At 46.8% G+C, this 21,140-nt stretch overlaps 1 protein-coding gene across 1 annotated transcript in view; it reads left to right on the top strand.

The window, feature by feature from the left end:
- The first annotated feature begins 13,826 nt into the window (after positions 1-13,826).
- GPC4 (glypican 4) overlaps positions 13,827-21,140 on the top strand; it is a 358,875-nt gene continuing 351,561 nt past the window's right edge. Inside the window, exon 1 of the mRNA XM_078688559.1 lies at positions 13,827-14,312. Within this exon, the coding sequence (XP_078544685.1) occupies positions 14,165-14,312 (148 nt within the window). The 5' untranslated portion in view covers positions 13,827-14,164. The remainder of the gene's footprint in view (positions 14,313-21,140) is intronic.

Below are 21,140 nucleotides of genomic sequence, written 5' to 3'. Positions count from 1 at the left end.
AGACTTTTGCAGTTTCAACTCCGCTTAGGTATTCAATGATAATACTGATAGTAACTTCAGCCGTATACTATTGAGTATAAAAGTTACGAAAAACCTTAAGTATATCTTGGGATGTATCCAATAGTTGGCCCTGCGGCTCTTTGATAAGACTAATTGTGTTTGTCACAGCTCTTTGTTGTATACGTTTGGCCAATAGTTTTCCAGCATTCTCCCCAAGTTCGTAGATATCAGACCTGTGCTGGACATATTTAGCAGCAATCTCTTCAGCATAAAACGAGTGTATTTTTAATTTAGTAACAGATATTATATTCTGACATGCAACCATAATTGGCCAAGACCAATTTATTTAATAAGGTCAACCTCAGCAGAAGCCAAATTGTTCATCCATTGTTTAATCATATCCCTAATCTTCTTCTGACGATGTAAAGAAAAGCTGAGCGTCTCACCGCGTAAAGCGGCTTTGAATGCATCCCATACAGTTATTTTGGGGGCAGTACCCTGATTCATATTGAAAAATTCAGGAATCCATTTGGCCATGTGTTGACAATAGGATGTATCAAGTAATAATTTTTTATCAAACGTCCATGAATTTAAAGTCCTAGGAAGCCCAGATAATGGAATCCCTATAATTAAAGCATTATGGTTGGAAATGACTCTTGAAAATAGATTAATATCCACTTTTTCTGCCAATTGTTGCGAACAAAAAAAATAATCTAACCGCACCAATTTATTATGTGGTGAAGAAAAAAAGGTGTACCCTGGTTCCCTGGATCTGTGTCTATGCTATCCATCTAATAAACCGTGTTCCATGACTATGCCCTGTAATGCTTTAAACGTATTGTTCTTACGGCCAGAATATGGCATGGAACCAGATAAATTAAAATTATGATCTATATGAATATTAAAATCACCACATATTACCAAAGGGGATGGCCAGGTTGCTAATTCAATATTAATAAAGTTCAAAATAGCAGGGTCGTCCAGATTCGAAACATATATGGAGCAAATAGTAAAAATGAAGCCCTTAATGTCTGCCTCTAAGATCACCCACTGTCCCAAGTTATCCTCTTTCTTATGTTTACAGACAATTACCCCATGTTTTTCTAAAATGGCTACACCACGTGTATTGGTCCCTTGGTGCGTACATGCTAATAGATCAAGACCGGTGTCTCGGAGCCAGTTGCGGTTGCACCAGGAGATGTATTTTTTTTGCAAACACAACACCTCTATTTGCATATGCTTAATTACTTTGCCAAATATCCCCCTGTTTTTACGATTGTTAAGGCCGCAGATATTAATGGAGCAACTTGATAATTTGTCCCTAGCCATATTCCAAATTACATTGAAATCTGACAATTTGACTTACAGTATAATTTCCAGAGTAGATTTTAGACATTGCTGAGTTTGGCATTATGGATGTATCTTTCAAGAAAGAATGGACATACTGAACAGACAGATTGATCAAATCATGTGCTCCCCACCCCGCACCCCTCCCACCCCACACCTGTGTCCCTTTCCCTCCCAGAACCCCCCTCCCATTACCCCCCTTCCAAGAGGCAAAGGGAACTAACTCCCTGGTGATGTGGAGCAGAAAACCCCCGCCCCCACACCGCACCAAACCTTCACCCCTCCTCAAAACCAAACTAATACGGGGTAGGTTACAAAACAGCTTATCATTGTTAACAAATTTCAGGAGAGAAGAAAAGTAACAGTGAATATCAAAAACGTCATATCATTTGAATACTCCTGAACAGGTCTAATAGTGTACCTACCCCCCCCCCCCCCTAAGTATTAAAAACCACAAATTAATGGATCCCCATAATAAACCTAAATAGAGGACAAAAATTCCTGAGCCTGAATCTCAGACAAGAAAAAGTGTGCCTGCCCTTTGAGAATAACTTTCAATTTTGCAGGGTTAAGAAAGAAAACATGCGCCACCCTGGCTTGGAATGCCGGAATGAGTTGCCGTAAGAGCCATCTTTTCTCAACAGTAGCCGGGCAAAAATCAGGGCGCACAAAAAAATCACACACTTTGCACTTATGTTTTCTATCTGGTCTGGCTAGGTCATAAAGAGCTTCCCTAGCTAGAAAGTTATTGAGTGATATGAGAATGGCCCGAGGCCGAAGATCAGTCTGACCACCGTTTTTTTTGCGAACACTGAAGGGGAAACGGTGTGCTCTCTGGACTTGTATTTTCCAGTCCCAATGTTTTAGTTCGGGGATTGCTTCGTCAAAAAGCTCAACCACAAATTGTCGAGCGTCTCCCTCTTCCCTCCGGAACACCTAAAATGCAGAGATTGTTCCTCCGAGAACGATTTTCGATGTCGGTGAGTTTCCATACCGTATCATCTCTGATGGATTTTATAGATTCCGTAACTTTTTTTAGGCGGTTAGTACATCTTCTAGCTGAGAGATTCTGGTTTATGCTTCTCCCATTCTTCATGAGAAGTCGGTGCATGACTTAGCAACTCTTCTAATTGAGTTTTGCAGTTTCCGATAGGCGCCTTGTGTTCTTGAACTCTCGGTTCTTGTTTCTTCCCTTAAGGCATGATGGTCTGATATATTATAGGGAGTGTGATTCCTTCTGGATTTATCTCAGCATTCTGGGTATCATCACATGGTTGGATCTCGGCCGGAGTATCTTTATCATGCAAGCCAGTTGAGAAGGAATAATCCCAGGTCAGTGAGCCTGCTATACCCTTAGACTGTCCTGCTAAAGTGGTCTTTTCATGCGGACTGGCAGTTGCACCTTGACCCAGTAATGTTTTTTCATTCTCCTCCTCCCAGTGCAGGCTGCTACTATCGCTCTCATCTGCCGCCCAATCATTAACTGAGTGCTCCACCCCCGAGGAGTGTGAGTAGTCCGACAATGAATAAAACTTATCAACAACTTCCTCATCTTTAGAGGTTATTGAATTATCCCCTCCGGAGCGTCCTGAGGATAAGAGGTCAGTTGGTGCGTTAATCTGGGAGCACTCTAAAGAGACTACTGGTGCCATAATGCAGCAGTTTTGTTTAGCAGCAGGGTCAGTTCCATCGTTGCCCACAGGGGAGTTACCAGCAGGAGGGGGACTGACTTTGGGCTCCCCGGTACCCAGAGTGGTGGTCAGACCACCATCAGCGTACATCCAGGCGCCCAATGTCGCACCAGGGGCAAGCAGCTCTTCCTGCAATTTCGCCATGCCTTGCGAAACTGACAAAGGAGCTGTGGGAGTAGCAGCAGCAGCAGTGGCAGGCATTGGTATGTCATGCTTTGCTTTTACAATACCTTTGGAGCTGGCAGGGGGCTCCCGTAAAATTTTGTTTTTCTCACCAGGTAGTTTGAACAGAGCAGGCACCGTTTTGTTGAAGGGATTCTTTTTCTGCTCTCCGAGGTTTATAGGGCCGTCTAATGATGTGTCGGTAGAACTGCGTTTCTTCACGTCGGAGCACACCATCGCCGCGGCGTCTGAAACTGACTGCCGGCAGTGCTCCCAGGGGGAGCGCGGTTCTTAACGCTCCTTGCCCCTGTCTTCGGCTGCATCACCTGGTGGGGAGAGAACACCAGGAGTTTTCCACCCCGCAACACTCCCCAAAACCAGGACTGACACCGCCACAGCATGCTGGGGGTCAGCAGGAATCAGCGAGTACGATAGATTTCACTGCAATGCAATTCAGGGGTCCAAAATTGGAGAGGAAAGGTTTGGCAGGAGGGGACGCAGTAGTCAGCTCACAAGGCCACAGTAGCAGCCGACATTTTGCTTCCCTAAAAACTTTTAAGTAAAGAATAAAAGTAGCAATTCACTTTCAAATGAGAAATGCAGAAAAGAAAAAGTTCTCTTTGCTAAGGTCAGCGCCTGGGTAACAGGTAAATTAGGCACTGGCCAAAGGGCTGGTCTTACTGGTCAGAGTGTGGGACGGTTGGGGCATGGCTTGGACGGTGATGAGGACAGGTGCCTGAGTCCATTACCTCCGCCACCCCGAGAGGAAATAACGGCGAATAAAGCGCCTAGCGCAAAGGAAAACCGGAACAAGAGGAAGGATCATGTGCAGGAAGGCACAGAGCACGAATCGGCAGACACGGACCCACGGCAGAGGGGAAGCAAAAGAAGAAAACACCGGGAAAAAGAACGAGGAGAGGAGGTGGGGAGAGGAGCCCAAGATGGCGGCATACGAGCACATCTAAACGCTGCGAGAGTCTTCAGAGAGCCACAACAGAGCGTAAGGAGAGGGGGAACGGGAAGCGGGCAGGTATAGAACGAGAAGCGGGCTGCACCTATGCCAAAGAAGCGGGGGCAAATAAGAGTCAAATAAGAAGGAGACGGATGAAAAACAAGCGAATTCGAAACCGAAACTAACGCATACAGAACGGAGGCGGCCATTTTGCGCTCAGCAACCCCCCCACCACTCCGCGTTACAAGCACCGCGGATCACTGCCAGCAATACAATCAGGGGCGATAAGAAGCGAAAAGGCTAAACGGACACAAACCAGCGGAAACAAGAGCAGAGTAAGGGGCAAAATTGAGACCAACGCGGCCATACGAGACGGGAGCTACCACCTGGCGCCCAGCCCCACCCCATCCCTTTACTTCGTAGGCAAAGCCGATCACAGCCAGCAACGTGACTAGCGGCAACAGGGGACAAGAGGAGAGAAACGCGCCCAAGAGACGCGCGCCAGCCAATAAACAAAGCAGCGCGAGGGGAGAGCAAACCGAAACCCAAAGAGAAAGGAAGCGGCCATCTTGCGCCTCACCCCACCCCCTCCTCATAACAACAAGCAACGGCAAGGAGAGAGGGGAACACCCAAAAACGCCAGACAAGAACAAAGCCGGAGCCACACAGTGAGGGGAATCCGCCGTGCGCTGACACAATACCGCCGATTCCCGCCCACAGCCTTACCCGACCCATCTGGGTCAGGGAGAGTAGCAGTCAATAAGGAGAGCAGTCAAGAGCATTGGAAGTAAGAAGTGACTACAGAGGGCAACGCCAGCCTCCACAATAAATAAGCCCAACGCCGTGGCAATTCGAGACCCTCAAATTCCGCGAGCGTGGACCACAAACAAAGCACCTCAACTTGGGTACACCTGGGCAAACTAAGCAAGCTGAAACAGTAAGCGGACAACCAAACAAGCAAGTCTGCCCGCAAAAGCGATCGCAGGACCAACAGCCAGAGAGAAGGCCATCAAATCGGCTAGGGGGGAAGGGCTACCGTAGCCCACACAAACCCTCACCCACGAGCGGCACTGGCGGGAGCCAAGACCAGGACAAGGACAATCAGAGAGCCCTGCAGGTTCAGACTTGAAGGACTAGGCTCAAACCAACAAAGGGTTGACAGGCTCCATACATATTTAGCCAGAAGAGGGGTCGCAACGATGGCAGGGCACGACGGCAAATCCACCAATGAAATCAAAAAGGTGCGGAAAGACACACTGGAATCCCCATCAAAGCTTAAGAACAATCAGAACAGCGTAACCACTCTAGACACACTCCTTAAAAATATAACCGAAGGGAATGAGCTTGCCAAGGCCACAAAGAAGACAATAGACAACATGCAGTTTGAATTAGCGGCTATAAGAGCAGATCAAAGCAAAACAAATGGAAGGCTGACAGCAGCAGAAAAAAGGATCAGTGATCTAGAGGATAACAGCGGGCAAACCCGCAGAGAGCTGACACAGGTAGCAAAGACCACAGACCACCTCCAAAAAGTGATGGCAGAACAAGACGACAGGAATAGGAGGGGTAACATTCGCCTCCTGGGAGTCCCGGAAGGAGAGGAGGACCAGATCGGGTCCTGCGTGGCCCTACTAGAAACACTACTGCCGCAATTAACATGAATAAGGTTTGACAGGCAGTTTGAAATCGATAAGGCATACAGAGTACCAGCCTACAAACCCCAACTTGGCCGAGGGCCGCGCCCAATCATATGCAAACCGCTCCGCAGCCACCATACAGAAGCAATTTTCGCCACCGCAAGGGAGAACCAGAACCTGACTTGGAGCGGGACTAAAATCATAATTACACAAGATTTCTCCAAGTTAACAGTGGAAACCAGGAAGGGCTTTTTGGCCCTAAGAGACAGGATGAGAAGAGAAGGCATAACTTTCAGCTTTGCAGGTCCATCAAGAATGAAAATCACGGACAGGAGGGGTACCGCGATGTTCGATGACCCGGGAGAGCTCAGGAGATACCTGCAAAGCCCCACCACAGAGGAAATGGAGGCACAAAGTCCCGGCACAGGAAAGAGACAAGCCCCATCGGACAATGGCGAAGAAGAAACCAACGGAATATGAATACGAACACTTCCACCAGCTAAACCACAAACAGACACTACCTCGTGGCCCGGCGCCACCCTTCAAGCTAAGACACGCTCAGGAAGACGCATCTACCTCAAGACTCTTTCAACTCTTCCCTGGAGGAACAAGGAAGCTATACGCAACTACCGACTTACCTCGAGATATGTTCCACACCAGTTCTAATAGGAAAAAGACTGGGACCCCTGCCTTTAGACGACAGGCGCCTGGATGTATATCCTTTTTGACTGTGCTAAACAATCGCTATAGCAGCTCACTACATAAACAATTGAGGGGAGGGAACTTCCATTAACTGAACCTGAGTACCTAGTGGGACCAACTCATAGTTTAATCTCGGGGGGGGGGGGAGGATCATCACTGTCGCACGCCTACAGTACGTAACACGGGGGTGGGGGGGAAGAGGGGGAAGGGAGGGGGGTTCTACAAGTACGGTGGTACACGACTACAGATTTCTATGCCTTTTTTCTCTTTTCTTTCTTCTTTCCTATCCAAGACTCTCTGTCCTTGCACTACACTCATTTCGGAGACAGAACAAACAGCGCAGTGATCTGGCCAAAGAACGGTGGTCAGAAATCTAGGGCGCCGAAACCAGGGGCAAGCCAGCAGGGGCAGCACTTGCACGACCAGCATGCGGGACACACCCAACTAGAACGCGACAAACACGCAAATACATGACCACAACGACACAGACACCTAGCCAGCTGAACTCAGACATCAAGGTAGTGTCCCTAAATGTCAAAGGCCTCAACCACCCCGTAAAGCGCAGAAAGACACTAGAATACCTAGCAAAACTCAAGGCAGACGTATATGTCCTCCAGGAGAGTAAACTCTCAGAAGAAGATGCGCTGAGTCTCAAGGCGAGCTGGATAAGCGGCACCTTCTGCTCACCGGCCATACAGAAAAAAAAGAGGAGTCATCACAATGATACATAGGAAAAGTAACTTAGCCATACATGAATGCCACAATGATGCAGATGGCAGGCTGCTGATAACGAACCTAAAAAAAGGGGACGAGACTATACACATAGCCAATGTCTACGGTCCTAACGCAGAAAACAAGGAGTTCTGGAAAGATGTAGAGAGCAGACTAGACAAACTCCCCCACGACGACTTAGTATTATTGGCCGGAGACATGAATGAGGTGCTAGACCAGGCCATTGACAGACACCCGACTAGGCAAAGCCATAGACCTCAAGAGCAGAGCACGCTCTTAAACCTATGCACAAAGCTACACCTTAGAGACCCATGGAGGCTACAACACCCAGACGCGAGGGAATACACTTTTTACTTGCACCCCCACAACTCATACAGCAGAATAGACTACATATTCATGTCAGCCACACACACACACCTCATTGACCACACCGAGATAGCACCCATAACAATCTCGGACCACGCACATATCAGTCTCTCCCTCAGCGGTAGGCACAACGAGCGTCCAAGCCGCAGATGGAGACTAAACAACGACATACTGCAGAACACCACACATGCCACAGAGATTGAAGAAGCGATCAAGGAGTACCTGTCCTTCAATGACAATGCAGTGGTGGACAAAGGCGTCCTGTGGGACGCCCTCAAAGCCACCATCAGAGGGAAGTTCCTAAATATCAAGGCCAAGATGAATAGAGAAAGAAATAAAAAGATCAAAGACCTCGAGAACGAAATCAGAGACCTGGAGACAGGCCACTGTGCAAATCTCGCAGACGCAAACATGTTGACTGCCCTGACTAAAAAGAAATATGAACTAAACAGAATCCTGAGTGAAAGGGCAGGCATGTGGATAAATAAATACAAAGCGATCAATTTGTGCACGGCCAACAAGGCAGGGAGGGCACTAGCGTCTTACCTAAAAGCAAAACAGAGACAGCACTCCATAGCCGCAATCACTGACAAGGCGAAAAAGACCCACATGGCCAACAAAGAAATTTTGGAAACATTCAAAGACTTCTATGGCGACTTATACAAAGCAGACAAAAACCTACTAGAAGACGGGGGCAGACCTGCTAAGCAAACTGGACCTCCTCACTCTAACACATCATCAAAGGTCGCTACTAGACCAAAACATAACAGGCGCGGAGATCGAAAAAGCGGTAGAGTCCCTCAAAGTCAACAAAGCACCCAGGCCAGATGGGTACACAGCGAACTTCTACAAGCGCTACCTCCAGCACTGTGGGCAGAAGGGACAAATGACAGACACCATGGCGGAGGCCAACATTATAGTAATAGCGAAAGAGGGCAAAGACCCACAACACCCCCAAAACTACAGGCCTATCTCGCTGATTAATGTTGACTGCAAAATTTATGCTAAAATTCTAGCTAATCGACTGAATAACTACCTCCCCCACCTCATACACAACTCACAAGTAGGCTACATCAAGAATAGGCACTCCCAGGACAACACAAGACTTCTCTGCCACCTGATCAACCGCACGGCCACTAGTGCTGACCCAGCGGTCATGATAGCACTTGACGCCGAAAAGGCCTTTGACAGAGTGTCTTGGCCATTCCTAGAACAGTGCATGAAGACGTTTGGACTAGGTAAGGCCTACAGAGGGATGGTGATGGCCCTATACAACAAACCCAAAGCCAGAGTGGTAAACAATGGAGGTACCTCAGAGCAATTACTACTAGAGAGGGGAACGAGACAAGGCTGCCCGCTGTCGCCAGCCCTTTTCCTACTGGCTATAGAACCACTCCTCAGTATGATCAGGAACAACCCTGACATTGCGGTGGTAGACACACACGGGAAGACGGTGAAACTGGCAGAATACGCTGACGACGTCTTGATAATAACCAAGAAGCCAACAGAATCTATAGCGGCACTAATGAAAACCATTGAGACATATGCAAAAGTCTCGGGGTACAGACTCAACAGAGACAAGTCCGAATGTAAACCTATGAACGTCCATACAAGTAGGGCGGCCCTGGGCGATTCAGGGTTAGCATGGCAAAGAAAGCTCCTTAAATACCTAGGTCTACATTTCGGGAAGGACCTCAGAGACACCCTAGAAAACAATGAGACCACCACCCTAAAAAAGATCAAGGATAAACTGACCGCCTGGTCACCCAAATACATAAGCTGGTGGGGAAGGGTGGAATCCATCAAGATGATGATAACACCATTAATCAACTACCTGATAGGAATGCTTCCACTTACACTCACAATAGACTTCCACAAACAACTAGACGCCATGATTAACAAATTCATATGGAAGGATAAAAAACCCAGGATAAGCCTGCACAAACTAAGACTGAGTAAAAACTTAGGTGGACTCAACATAACCATCTTCAAGACATTCCAAACCGCGTGCTTAGCCAGACAAGGGACCCATTGGCTAGCCCCTGATGAGGAATACACGCCAGTATGGTTAGAACTAGAGAGATAGAAATGAAAGAAGAGTCCCTATCTGACCAGGGATTGGACGAAACAGAATGCTAAATAGAAACTCCCGGGCCCAATCTAGACATAACCACGTGTTTAAGAAATCACAATTGTAAGGGAAATGAGATCAAACCAATTTTAAAATGATGTATAAAAATGTGTACAATTTATTCAATTCAAAAAATACATACTTTTGCAAAAATATGCAGTGCCATAGTTAAAACAATATTAAAAATGTGTCAATGCACATCAAGAACAGGTTAAAATTCACACAGTTGTCGACGCAGCGTTTCGGTTTTTTGATCACACCTTCATCAGGACAGGGTTCTGATTAAAGAGAAACATACAATTACACACAATATAACCGATTATTTCTTTTTTGCATAGAGTACATCAATCACTTTGCATTTTTTTTTATTATACAAAAATACAATTAGACCAATATCTAAATATTCGAGGCACAAGTGATTCTTTTTAATTCTTTTATTAAACAGGTGGTATGTTGGAATTGGGTTCAAGGGAGGGAGTTTCTTACTCGAGAGAGCTGATATTTAACCAGTTCTCTCTTCGTTACACAATGAATAATTTTAACGATGCATACCTTACAGGAAGGTTAATTTCAGTCCTCTGTATTCAATTCGAGGATTCTTCCTGTATTCATAAAAAATCTACTTCTTCCAGAATAGTACATATTCACTGGATATTTGGGCACATGTGGATCTTGCACTATGTTAAATTTAGAGAAGTATAGATTATTAATAAAGAGATCATAATGAATCTCCGCTTGTGCATGACTGTTTAGCACTATTCTTTACCTTTTAAATATCTGTGTGCTCGCATAAGGTTGAGGGAGCCACCGTTTATGATAAGTGGAGGGCAGGTACCCTATTTGGCAAGAGAAATAGAAAACTCCATTTTAGATATATCTCACCCGTTTCCTTATCCTCTATTTTAAAGGAGGGGGGAATATTTTCACTTACCCTGTTGTTATTAAAAATAAGCCCGATGTGTAGCTCATGGCTGGATGCTTTGATGATCAAACATACACAGGTTTATTATCCTCTAAATCGACCTTTAGAGAACTGATTTCTTCAATTGTCAGGCTCTAAAGAAGAGAAATTAAAATTTCGTCTTACGACTAGTTGGTCCTTTACAATTCATTTCCTATTAAAGAATTTATTCTCTGCTGTTATTATCTTATTTGAAATTGCTCTTATTATATTCCCTACTCTCCCTAGCTATATATATACATTCTCATGTCTAGAACTTTTTGTGCCCTGGTATTCTTGATTGGTCTGATTGGAATTCAAGATCCAATTCCTGATTTGGCTTGCTCGTTAATCAAGCTTCCCGGACTGCTCCACTCTCAATATTAACTTTGGCAGTTGCAACCGTCAATCTACAAGATCCTTCTTTGTCAGGCTTCTAGTGCTTCTCGTTCTGGATCTAAGCCATCAGTCTCGCTCGGCATCTTGTTTTGGCTCGAGTCCCTGATATCGGCCACTTGATAATCAAGCCGACCGACTCGCTCAGCTACCAATATTTACCTAACGGTTGCATCCGTCAGTCTGCACCGTCCCTCACTAGCATGCCCCTTCTATATTTCGCTCTAGAGTGAAAGCATAGGATTCGTTCGGCTACATGGTTATACTCCCTCGTAACTCGAGCATTGTTTGCTCAAAGTGTGAGATAAACTGCTCTAATCTTTCAAATAACCCGCTTCATCACTTACCGTTTTATGGTCCGTCGGCCTCCCTGCTCCACTCGTACCTTCTCGATTTGAAATGAATGATACGTTCTTTTCTGGGAGATTTTATACATGAAAGAGCGCCATTCTTTCTTTACTAATTAATTCTAATTGCCGCATCATTTCCTGTGCGTCCAAGCGTTGTTACGAACTACTCTGGTAGTTTCTTGTCAACACTATGCTGGATCTATCTCGGACTACTCCAGTAGTTTATTATTATATTCTCGCGAGTGTATGCAGAGAAACTGAGGACTACTCAAGTAGTTTTTTGTTATATTCTCGCGAGAGTTCGCAGTGAGTCTGGATGTTTGTATTCAATCTCAATATCTTGTAATTCTAGTCATTTGTCGAATACAAATAAGTTGGAAATATAATTTATTATTCAAAATATTAAGTAGCTCACCTTTCTGCTCGATATTTAAAAGGACATGTATATAGAACTAGAGAGAGCCATGCTAGGAGGTCTAGACCCCATAGCATTGCTCACGGTGAAAAAACACCCAGAAGCCGACAACGCCATCCTTAAAAACACCAAAGCAGCCCTATTAAAAGTAGACAAGAAAATGGACCAGAGCATAAGCTACACCAAATGGGGGTCCGTAAGGTACAACCCCAAAGTTAAGAACAAGGGGAAGCCCCTAGCCAACACCACCTGGTCTGGTAAGGGCATATCCACCCCCCAACAGCTGGAAAAGAACAATACACCCCTGACCTTCGAAGCCTTGAAAAACCTCCACAACCTAACGGAGTTAGACTTCTATGAGTTCCTAAAAATCAAAACTGCCATCACGAAAGCCAATTGAACAAGAATACACCCTCAATCATACAGTACATGAGGAACTTGAACAAGCTAGGCCACCACACTTCACACCTATACAAATTATTAAGCCCGACAACGTCAAAACTCAACAACAAAACAATAGGATTCTGGGAGGAGCTCCTAGGCAGACAGCTAAATGAGAGGGAAAAGAGGCGCTTGTGGCTGTCCACGTCCCAAAATAAAATATCACCCCAAGTCGCACAGACAAAATACTGGCTGATACACAAAGCTTACTGGACGCCAGCCAGACTCGCAGAGGTAGGGGTCAGTGATACTGACACCTGCTGGAACTGCAAGAGAGAGAAGGGAGACCTCGCTCACCTAATTCATCACAAAGGTAATTGGGAGGGACATTCAGCCAGGCTTTGTAGGACTAGCGACAGCCTTCATGGCCCCAGACCTCCAATCAAAAGAGGATGGCGACCTGATAGACCTCCTCCTCACGACAGCAGTCAAAACGATACTAGCCAACTGGAAAAACACAGGAAAAGCCACGTTCAAGGGCTGGGTCAACTGGATTACCTTCCTGAGGGGGGCAGACAACATAGCGGCAACACACACCCCCAACCACACAGCGAGAGGCGAAATGTGGACATCCCTAGACAAACACCTGGGAACGTACAAACCCCTGTGAGATGGTCATATGGAGGACCCCCAGCTCACCATCGACCACCTGTGTTTGGCACAGCATAACCGAGCGACAACCTAACTCTGTCTCCACCTCTTCTTTTCTTTTTTCCTTTCCCCCTCTTCTCTCCATCTCTTTATTTCTTGTACAAGGGTGCAACAAAACTAAACAGAATGCATATACAATCGATCGAGTGGTATACGCCCACCATTTGGCCCGCTATGCCCGTTGTAACCCTTACGGAGCCCGCGAGGCAATTATATCACTGTACTGTATGTATATATGAAAAATGTGCTAATAAAAACTATTGAAATAAAAAATTTAAAAAACAGTGTGGGCCGGTTTTCTGGCTCATTGCGAACCTATGTTATGATTTGGTGGACTCGTTTTTACTGTTGATTAAGTGTTGATTTATCCTTTACTACCAAAAACATTGACCCAGCAAGCACAAATGCATGCAGTCACCCGCAAATTACAAAACACCTACATAGTATGTCTTTACAAGTTCAAAAGTGCCCCAATTTTCAGAATGTGGGACGAGCCACTTTTTAACTATCTGTTCGCTAATGGGTGGCATTTGTATTACTTTGGTGTAATGGCCTGTATCTGTCTCAGTACAACCCTGCTTGTGTGTAAAATTACATAAGTATGAGAGCTAGCAGCAAAAATCTGCAGCGTCCAACACCCAGACACTCCTAAAAGTCAGATCCCAGGGACAGAGATTTACAACGTCTTGTGTTTTGTTATCTTCGTTTTAGCTTTGTCTATCACTGTTGATTTAATCTGGGTCCATGAAGTTTGTAAGTGACGTGATGAATCCGAATCCACGATTTCACGCATCCTGAGTGAATCCACGTGCCAGGATCCGGAACTCCTTTCTCCGGGATTTGGTGCTCCAGCAGTGAATCTGTGCCTCGTTCCGGCTCAGCCCAGGGCGCTCCATGTCCGGGTTTTCTAGAGCTGGTTCTCGTTGCTCCGCCTGCCGCCCATGTGCCGCTGGCTGCAGAGGAGCCTCTGCTGGGAGTGAGTACAGAGAGTGCGCAGGGCAGCCAGCAGTGAGGGAGCACAGGATCTGGAGGCACCGGGCCGGGCAGCAGCAGCAGCACCTCTCTGCAGACACTTGGACTCCCCGCCCGGCCCGTTTTATCTGTGGGAGCGATTTGACGCGGACTGTGCGCGAAACCCACAGATCGCCGCTGCTGCACAAGGAGGCCCTTTTTTGTTTGTTTTTTTACTTTTTAAAACTTTTTTTTCCCTCTGTTGTTTTGTGTCGGGCTGCCAGTCCCAGCGCCTCCGCCATGGTCTGCCTGCGCCTGCTTTGCACTTTAGCGGCTCTGATCGCCTCTGCGCTGGGAGACCTGAAGTCCAGGAGCTGCTCGGAGGTCCGCAGAGCCTACATTTCCAAGGGCTTTAACCAGATCGATGTTCCGAACCAGGAGATTAACGGTGAGTGTGTGAGTCGAAGAAACACCAACTTCGTGCACGCAGCCCCCGTGGAAACTGACCATCGGGTTCAAATGTCTCTGGGACCCTGACTGCCAACATCCCCTTGTCTCTGGGCTCCGAGTGCCCGCTTCCGTTGTCTCGGGAATCCGACTGCGTGTTCCTCTGGTGTGCGGACCCCCCCTCGCTGCCAGCTGCCCCCCTTTATGGGTTCCACGCTCCACTGTTGACTGCCAGCTCACACATCCTGAGTGAAGACAGTCAGCCCCTCTCTGGCAGGTCTTCACTATTGCCTTTTCTATGGAGTCATCCCAGAGTGAAGAATCCTGTCTGTGACTGTCAGCCTCCCTGTCTCTAGAATCGTGACTGCCACCCTCACTGTTCCCAGTATCACGATTGTCAGTTTCTGATATCACTGCCAGCTGTCGCTACTAACATGACCGCCTGCCGCCATGCTCATAGTAATGTCCCCAAGCTTCTCGTGTCGTGACTGCCATACTCCTTGTTTCTAGTCTCGTGATTGCCAGTCTCAATTATTATAGTATGAAGATTGCCAGTCCCCGTGCTTCTAGAATTGTGACGGACTCCCTCCCTGTTTGTAGTATCGTGACTGACCGACTCTGCTGCCAAGCCTCCTTGTCTCTAGTATCGTGGCTGTGAGTCTCTGTGTCTTTAGCATCACAACTGCTTACCTATGTGCCTCTACTTTCACGAATGCAGCCTCTGGTATCATGACTGCCTGCCTTCGTGCCTCTAGTGCCACGACTGTCAGCTTCCATGTCTATGGCACCTTTACTGCCAGCCTCTGGTATTATGACTGCCTGCCTCTTGTGTCACGACTGCCAGCTTCCATGTCTCTGGCACCATTACTGCCAGCCTCTGGTATCATGTCTGCCAGCCTCCTTGTCTCCAGTATCACGACTGACAGCCAGTATTCTCACGACTGCTAGCTTCACTGTCTCCAGCATCATGATTGAGTGACACCCACTGGTATCATGACTGCTAGCTTCACAGCCACTAGTATCATGACCTCTAGCTTCACTGACTACAGCATCATGACTGCCAGCCTCCTTGTTTCTAGTATCACGACTGACAGCCAGTTGTATCACGACTGCTAGCTTCACTGTCTCCAGCATCATGATTGAGTGACACCCACTGGTATCATGACTGCTAGCTTCACAGCCACTAGTAGCATGACCTCTAGCTTCACTGACTACAGCATAATGACTGCCAGCCCCTGGTATCATGACTGCCAGCCTCCTTGTTTCTAGTATCGTGACTCGCAACCTCTGGGATATGACTGCTAGCTTCAATGTTTTTTCCATGATGGCAGCAACCCTGTATCATGACTAACGGACAGCCCCTGTTTCTAGCATTGCACCGTGGCTGCCCCTGTCTCTGGCAGCATCATTTGTTGCCAGACACCCGTCTCCCTCAGCCTGTCAGAGTGTCGGGTACCACTACTCCAGTCGCGTGGTGGCTGCCAGCTTCCATGTCTGCAGTATCACGACATGCATGGTTGTCAAAGTCCCTAGTTCTAGCACTGGGACTGCAAACCTCCATGTCTCTAGTATCATGACTTCTAGTCTCACATCTCTCTTATCATGACTTCCAAACATCCCTTTATCTGATATTCTAACTGGCAGACCACCCTGTCTCTTCCACCCTGGTGGACTGTCAGCCCCACATGTCACTAGCATCCTCGCTGCCGCAGATCCGTGGTCTCCTGAACTCTCTTTTTGACTGGCGCCCCGGGGTGCTCATCTATAGCTTTCTGTCAACCCCCCTGCATGAAAGATCCTGACACGAGCACTTCTTGTCTCCAGAACCGTGCTGCCTGCCATCTTCCAGAACCCGGCCTCAAGCATCCCAAAAGAATGTCAGCCCCCCTCCTCGGTATCTCCCAGGACTCCCATCTCTCCTTTCTCTAGCATCCTAGCTGCCAGCAGCCACTGTCTCTAAAAACTTGACCATTCTTCCCCCTGGCTGACAATGAGTGGAGCCACTGAAATTATGCGGCAGGGGAAGACCAAACTATGTGCCAGGTTTGACTATAGTGTGCAGCAAGAAAGGGCACATTTTACGGCGTAATACAACACATTTTGTGATAGTATAACCTAATGTTTTGTCATTTTTACATGTTAACACTGAGGGTCAGACTGGCCTATTAGGCAATCTGGCAATGCCAGAGTGGCTGATCTGACAGATTAGTGTTTTATTTTTATTTTTTATTCTGATTGTGGGACTGTTTTATGGTATGGTGAGCCTGTTTTTACTGTTGATTTTTGTTATATTACTATAAATAATGCCTGCAGCGAATGCAAATACATGCAGGATCCCTTATCTTGCAAAACACTTATACAGCATTTCTTTACAAGTGGAAAACTGCTCTGATTTGCAAATGTGGGCCATTTTTTCTGTCTGATTAACTAATGCGGGCCACTTTTAATTTGGTGCCCAGGCTTATTTTCTGCCATACTTTGACCATGTTACACTATCTGGGCAAAGGTTTCACCTCGTTAAGAAAAGTTTGACACCCAAATACATCACTAATCAACAGAAAGGTGACCCATCACATTTTTGTTAAGGGACTTCTGCTGTGTGGCAACGTGTTGCCATATTTTTTAACACGTTTGCTCCTTTTGAGCTGGACACAATTGTTTCTTGTTAAAATCTGAAGAGTATGCAGCAGATGATTGATTCTGTGGCAAATCGATAATGTGGAAAATGCTGCAGCTGCAATATCACATGATTTCAGTGGCCCTGGCTGTGACCAACTCCTGTCTCGAGGTTCCTACCCCTCAGTTTCCACTGTCTCCCGTTTCCAGGGTAAACAAGCCCCCCCTCTCTCTAATATCCCGACTGGCTATTAGACCCAATTTCTCTAGTAGCCAAGCTGGCTGTGAGACCCGCTGTCTAGTAGCCAAGCTGTGAGATGCAGTGGTATGTAGCATCCCGACTGTTCTCCACCCCTGTTCTGTGTATACTCCGCTCCACCAATCTCTAGCATAATACCCCTTTGCCTGCTCTGTCCCTCCTCGCCCTGTGCCAGGATCCAGGCAGGCTAGCCTGTCAGCTTCCCTATCTCTAGACCCAGGCAGTTGGCTCACCCTGTCTCAAAATCCAGGTTGGATGTCCGCTTTCCCTGTGTCCGGCACCAATGCCAGCCCCCCTGTCTCTAAACCAAGACTGACTGTTGACTCTAGATCCAGGCTGGCTGTCGGCTTTCCCTGTCTCTAGGCCTAAGTCCCATGTCTGCTCTCCCTGTCTCTTGGCCCAGACAGCCCGTCCTGTATCTTACATTTAGTCTGTCCGGCCTTCCAGTCTCTAGAGCCCTGGAGGCGAGGACTCCCTCTGTCTGGGATGGGATGGTAAATGGTAAAACGGAATGACACTCAAGTTGTTGTCACACGGTTGTTTTTACTGTGAAGTTTCTGATTTAAAGCTCACTTAAGCTTACACATACAGTACGACATCACTGGGTGCTTTATTTGTATAGTTGTGAGTAGTAAGCTAATGTACGTGGACTTTAGGTATAATGAACTTGTTTTTAAATAGAAAATTAAAAATTGCCAACTCCTCTGCTATTGTATGTGAACTACTGAGTCAGCCTCTCTTCCCTCGCGACTGTTGTCCATGCTATAGCCTGTAAGCATTATCCTGCGTAAACTACCCCCTTCCACGTCCGTGAGACCCCGTCTGTCTGCGGGAGTCACGGGGGTAGATGTCACTTCCTGTGTGCAGTTCAGCAGGCACGTGGCCTTCAGATTTTGTCCATCGTTTCCACGTAAAAAAAAATCAACGCCCAGGTGTCTGTCCGTTGGGAGCGGCGAGAGCTAGCGCTTGGAAGGTGTGAGGGCGGAGAGGCGCAGCGGCTGCGATTAATGTGCCTGCCTGAGGCTAGATCCGATAACTTTCCTAGAACGGGAGTTAACCAGCAGCCCACGTAGTCTCGGGACGTGCAGTTAATAGTCAGTCTTTCTGGCCGGTACAGGGAGTACCGCTGTGTGCAGAGGCTGGAATAGCCTGTTGGGATTGGAATGGAAAATCCACCCCTGTCTGCATACGCCGAGAGGAAGACAGACCCTGGAATTTACCCCTCCACAGTGGTCTAAATTTAACACGTGGTTTACTCCAGAATTCAGCATTTCTTGCGCAAAATTGGAGGAATTTCCATCACAACCCAATAAACGGAGCCCTTTGTCTGACTTTGCTCTATCAGCATAAGTGGTACAGAGGTGTGCTGACATTGTTCTAGCATTACTCATCTTCGTCTTTTGGTAATTGTTCTCCGGCAACCACTTCCTGCCTCAGCTGTCTCCTGAAACATGGAATAAAGGGAGAGAGCGCGTGTTTTCTGGTCAGCGAGGGCAGATGGAAGAGTGAAAACTTTTCAATCTTTGTTTCTGTATTCAACCTTCCAAAAGCAGATCATAAAAGGTACATGAATAAAAACATACAATTAAAAGGCAGAAATATTTTTTTAAGTTTTCAAAATGGCAGGGTGGGTTCGAAGTGTTAAGAAACGTACTCTATTTTTGCCTCACTCATGCAGAGAGGAATTACCTTTAATAAAAAAAAGATAGGAATGGAAGAAATGGGTGATAGACCAAAAAAAAGTGTCACCTCCTGGCTAGATTTGGAGATACGGCTCTTCTCAAAGGGACAGTTTAATGGGCCAGACTTTCAGAGCTCAAATGAGGGTGAAAGTGCAGCGCGGAGAGAGAGAAAAAAGTTGAAAACCCCCGAGGGCACCGAAAAAAATGCCCTTCTCTTGTTTCCAGGAGGGGAGGGGGCCGCAAAAAGTTTCCTCTGCGCGGTTCCCAGGCCGGGAAGGCTGAACCGACTGGGAAATCCGAACCCCAAAAGGAGCGCTGTGCCCAGGTCTGTCCTGGACACAGTGCGCTGCTCTCCCGGCGGCGCGAGGGCCCATAAAACGGGCCCTCCAGCCGAAGGGGGGGAGCCTAGACGACCTGCTTCCTGCGGTGGGCCCGGGTCATTGCACCCTGCACACGCATTGTTACATGGGGAACAGACCTTGCCGGCTCAGAACACACTGCAGCCCTCCATACAACTTTATTTCCTTCAACACCTTTCTCGCTAATTCGTTTAATTTTAATTTATTTTCCCGTTTCTCATCTTCATTTAAAACTTCATGTTTTTTCGGTTTTCTTCCGTGGGCCTGGATACCCAGGCGGCCGCACACTCTATTTTTTTCACCCCCGTCCTAGTTTGAAATTTGAGTCGACTTGTTCAGCAGGCACGAGAGGCCTTAGAAGGTAAAACTGAACTCGCATAACTTCGAGTGCGGCGGCATACTGCTCAAATTCGATGTAACGACTTTTAAGTAAACGTATTTTTGTTTTAGATTCAGTGCCCCTACCCCCCACGATCCCTTTTCCAAGCCCAAGACCCCCTGTAAGGCACTTTGTGACGTGGGGTTTGACCCCTAGGTTAATTGCAAATGCAATTACAGGCATTTGAAAAGAATGATTACAGGAAATCTTAATCTCTTTTGTTTCGAGATGGTCATGCAAATGAAGAAGGCTAATCCTCTGGAAGGGAATGATCGCGTTTTTTTTTCTTCTGCTTTCTAGGTGTTTACAAAATCCCCTCCTCAGCCCCATTCCTTCCCCCTCCCCTCCACCTCCCCTCGAGTATTATTCGGTCAGCATTCCATTCTGGAAGATTTACTGCAGGAATTGAAGCAAATGATGACAAAGTGTGCCCTGGAAAGGCTGGGGGAGGGAGGGAGGAAGGGTTTTGAAGCTGGCTGCTGCCGGCGTCCACTGCACTCAGGCCAGAAAAGGCATCTTCCGTGGCCCATATTACAAATCAGCCAGCAATGAAAAGTTGCACCAACTTTTAATGAGACCCTTTGAAAAGTTTTTATATAGAGCTGACTCGAAGGTATTGGAGCTCTTTAGAAAAGTACATGTTACTTTACACAAGGACACCTTCGCTTTAAAAAAAAATCTATTTAGGCTCGGGGATTAAGTGATCTGCGCAAAATCACAGGCTGTTGAGCCGGCGCCGAGACTCGAGGTTGGTTTCCCAGTTCTAAAGTCGGCAGCTCTGGCCTCAACGCCACATCCTTCCCACAGGACAGCGAAAACTTATTGCCGTGGGCCTTAAACTATAAGTATACTACCCAGGTGTGCTAGCAGCCCCCCCCCCGAACCTACATTGCATACAATCTTAACAATTCTCTTGTTCCGTCAAATCCACTGAGGGCTATTTCAAGTTTCGACGTACTCGAGCCCTTACTTTTTTCATTGCCGCCACAAAAAATAAATAATGTTATATTGATTGAAGAGTTCCCTCTATACACTTATGAAAATAATGAATGAGATGAAGATCCGGTCCTAAGTCATTGCCAGAATCTACAGGCCTTTTCTCCAGTGTTTATTTCATAATGTAATACACAGTAGCACTTGTTCACCACCTCAAAGTTTCTAATCTATCACGGAGAGTTTATCGTCCACTGTGTCTAAACACTGAAACACAAAGGACGTTGAAGTTCACGGAGGCCTTGGACTTGGGAGGGAAATTAGGAAGTTTGGACACAAACAGCAGAAAGCAAAAAGTAAACCATCTTCCAGAAGGAGCAGCAAAGCTACTTGCATGCGGCATCAGAACGGGCTGTTTGATCAAAGTTTGCCTAGTTCGCAGCACCCAGGAGAGTTTCAGTTTTTGGCCCTTTTTAGCCACAGACTGGAAAGCCAGAACACGGACTTAACTCACGCTGTCTGGCTTGTCTTACAGCTTCGAGAGCCATGTTTCTTAAAGGTAAAGCCCAACCCAACATATATGTTTGGGATTTGCATAGCC

This window comes from Lissotriton helveticus, chromosome 4_1 (genome assembly GCF_964261635.1).
Source record: "Lissotriton helveticus chromosome 4_1, aLisHel1.1, whole genome shotgun sequence".
NCBI lineage: Eukaryota > Metazoa > Chordata > Amphibia > Caudata > Salamandridae > Lissotriton > Lissotriton helveticus.
This window is presented reverse-complemented; position numbering and strand designations above follow the sequence as displayed.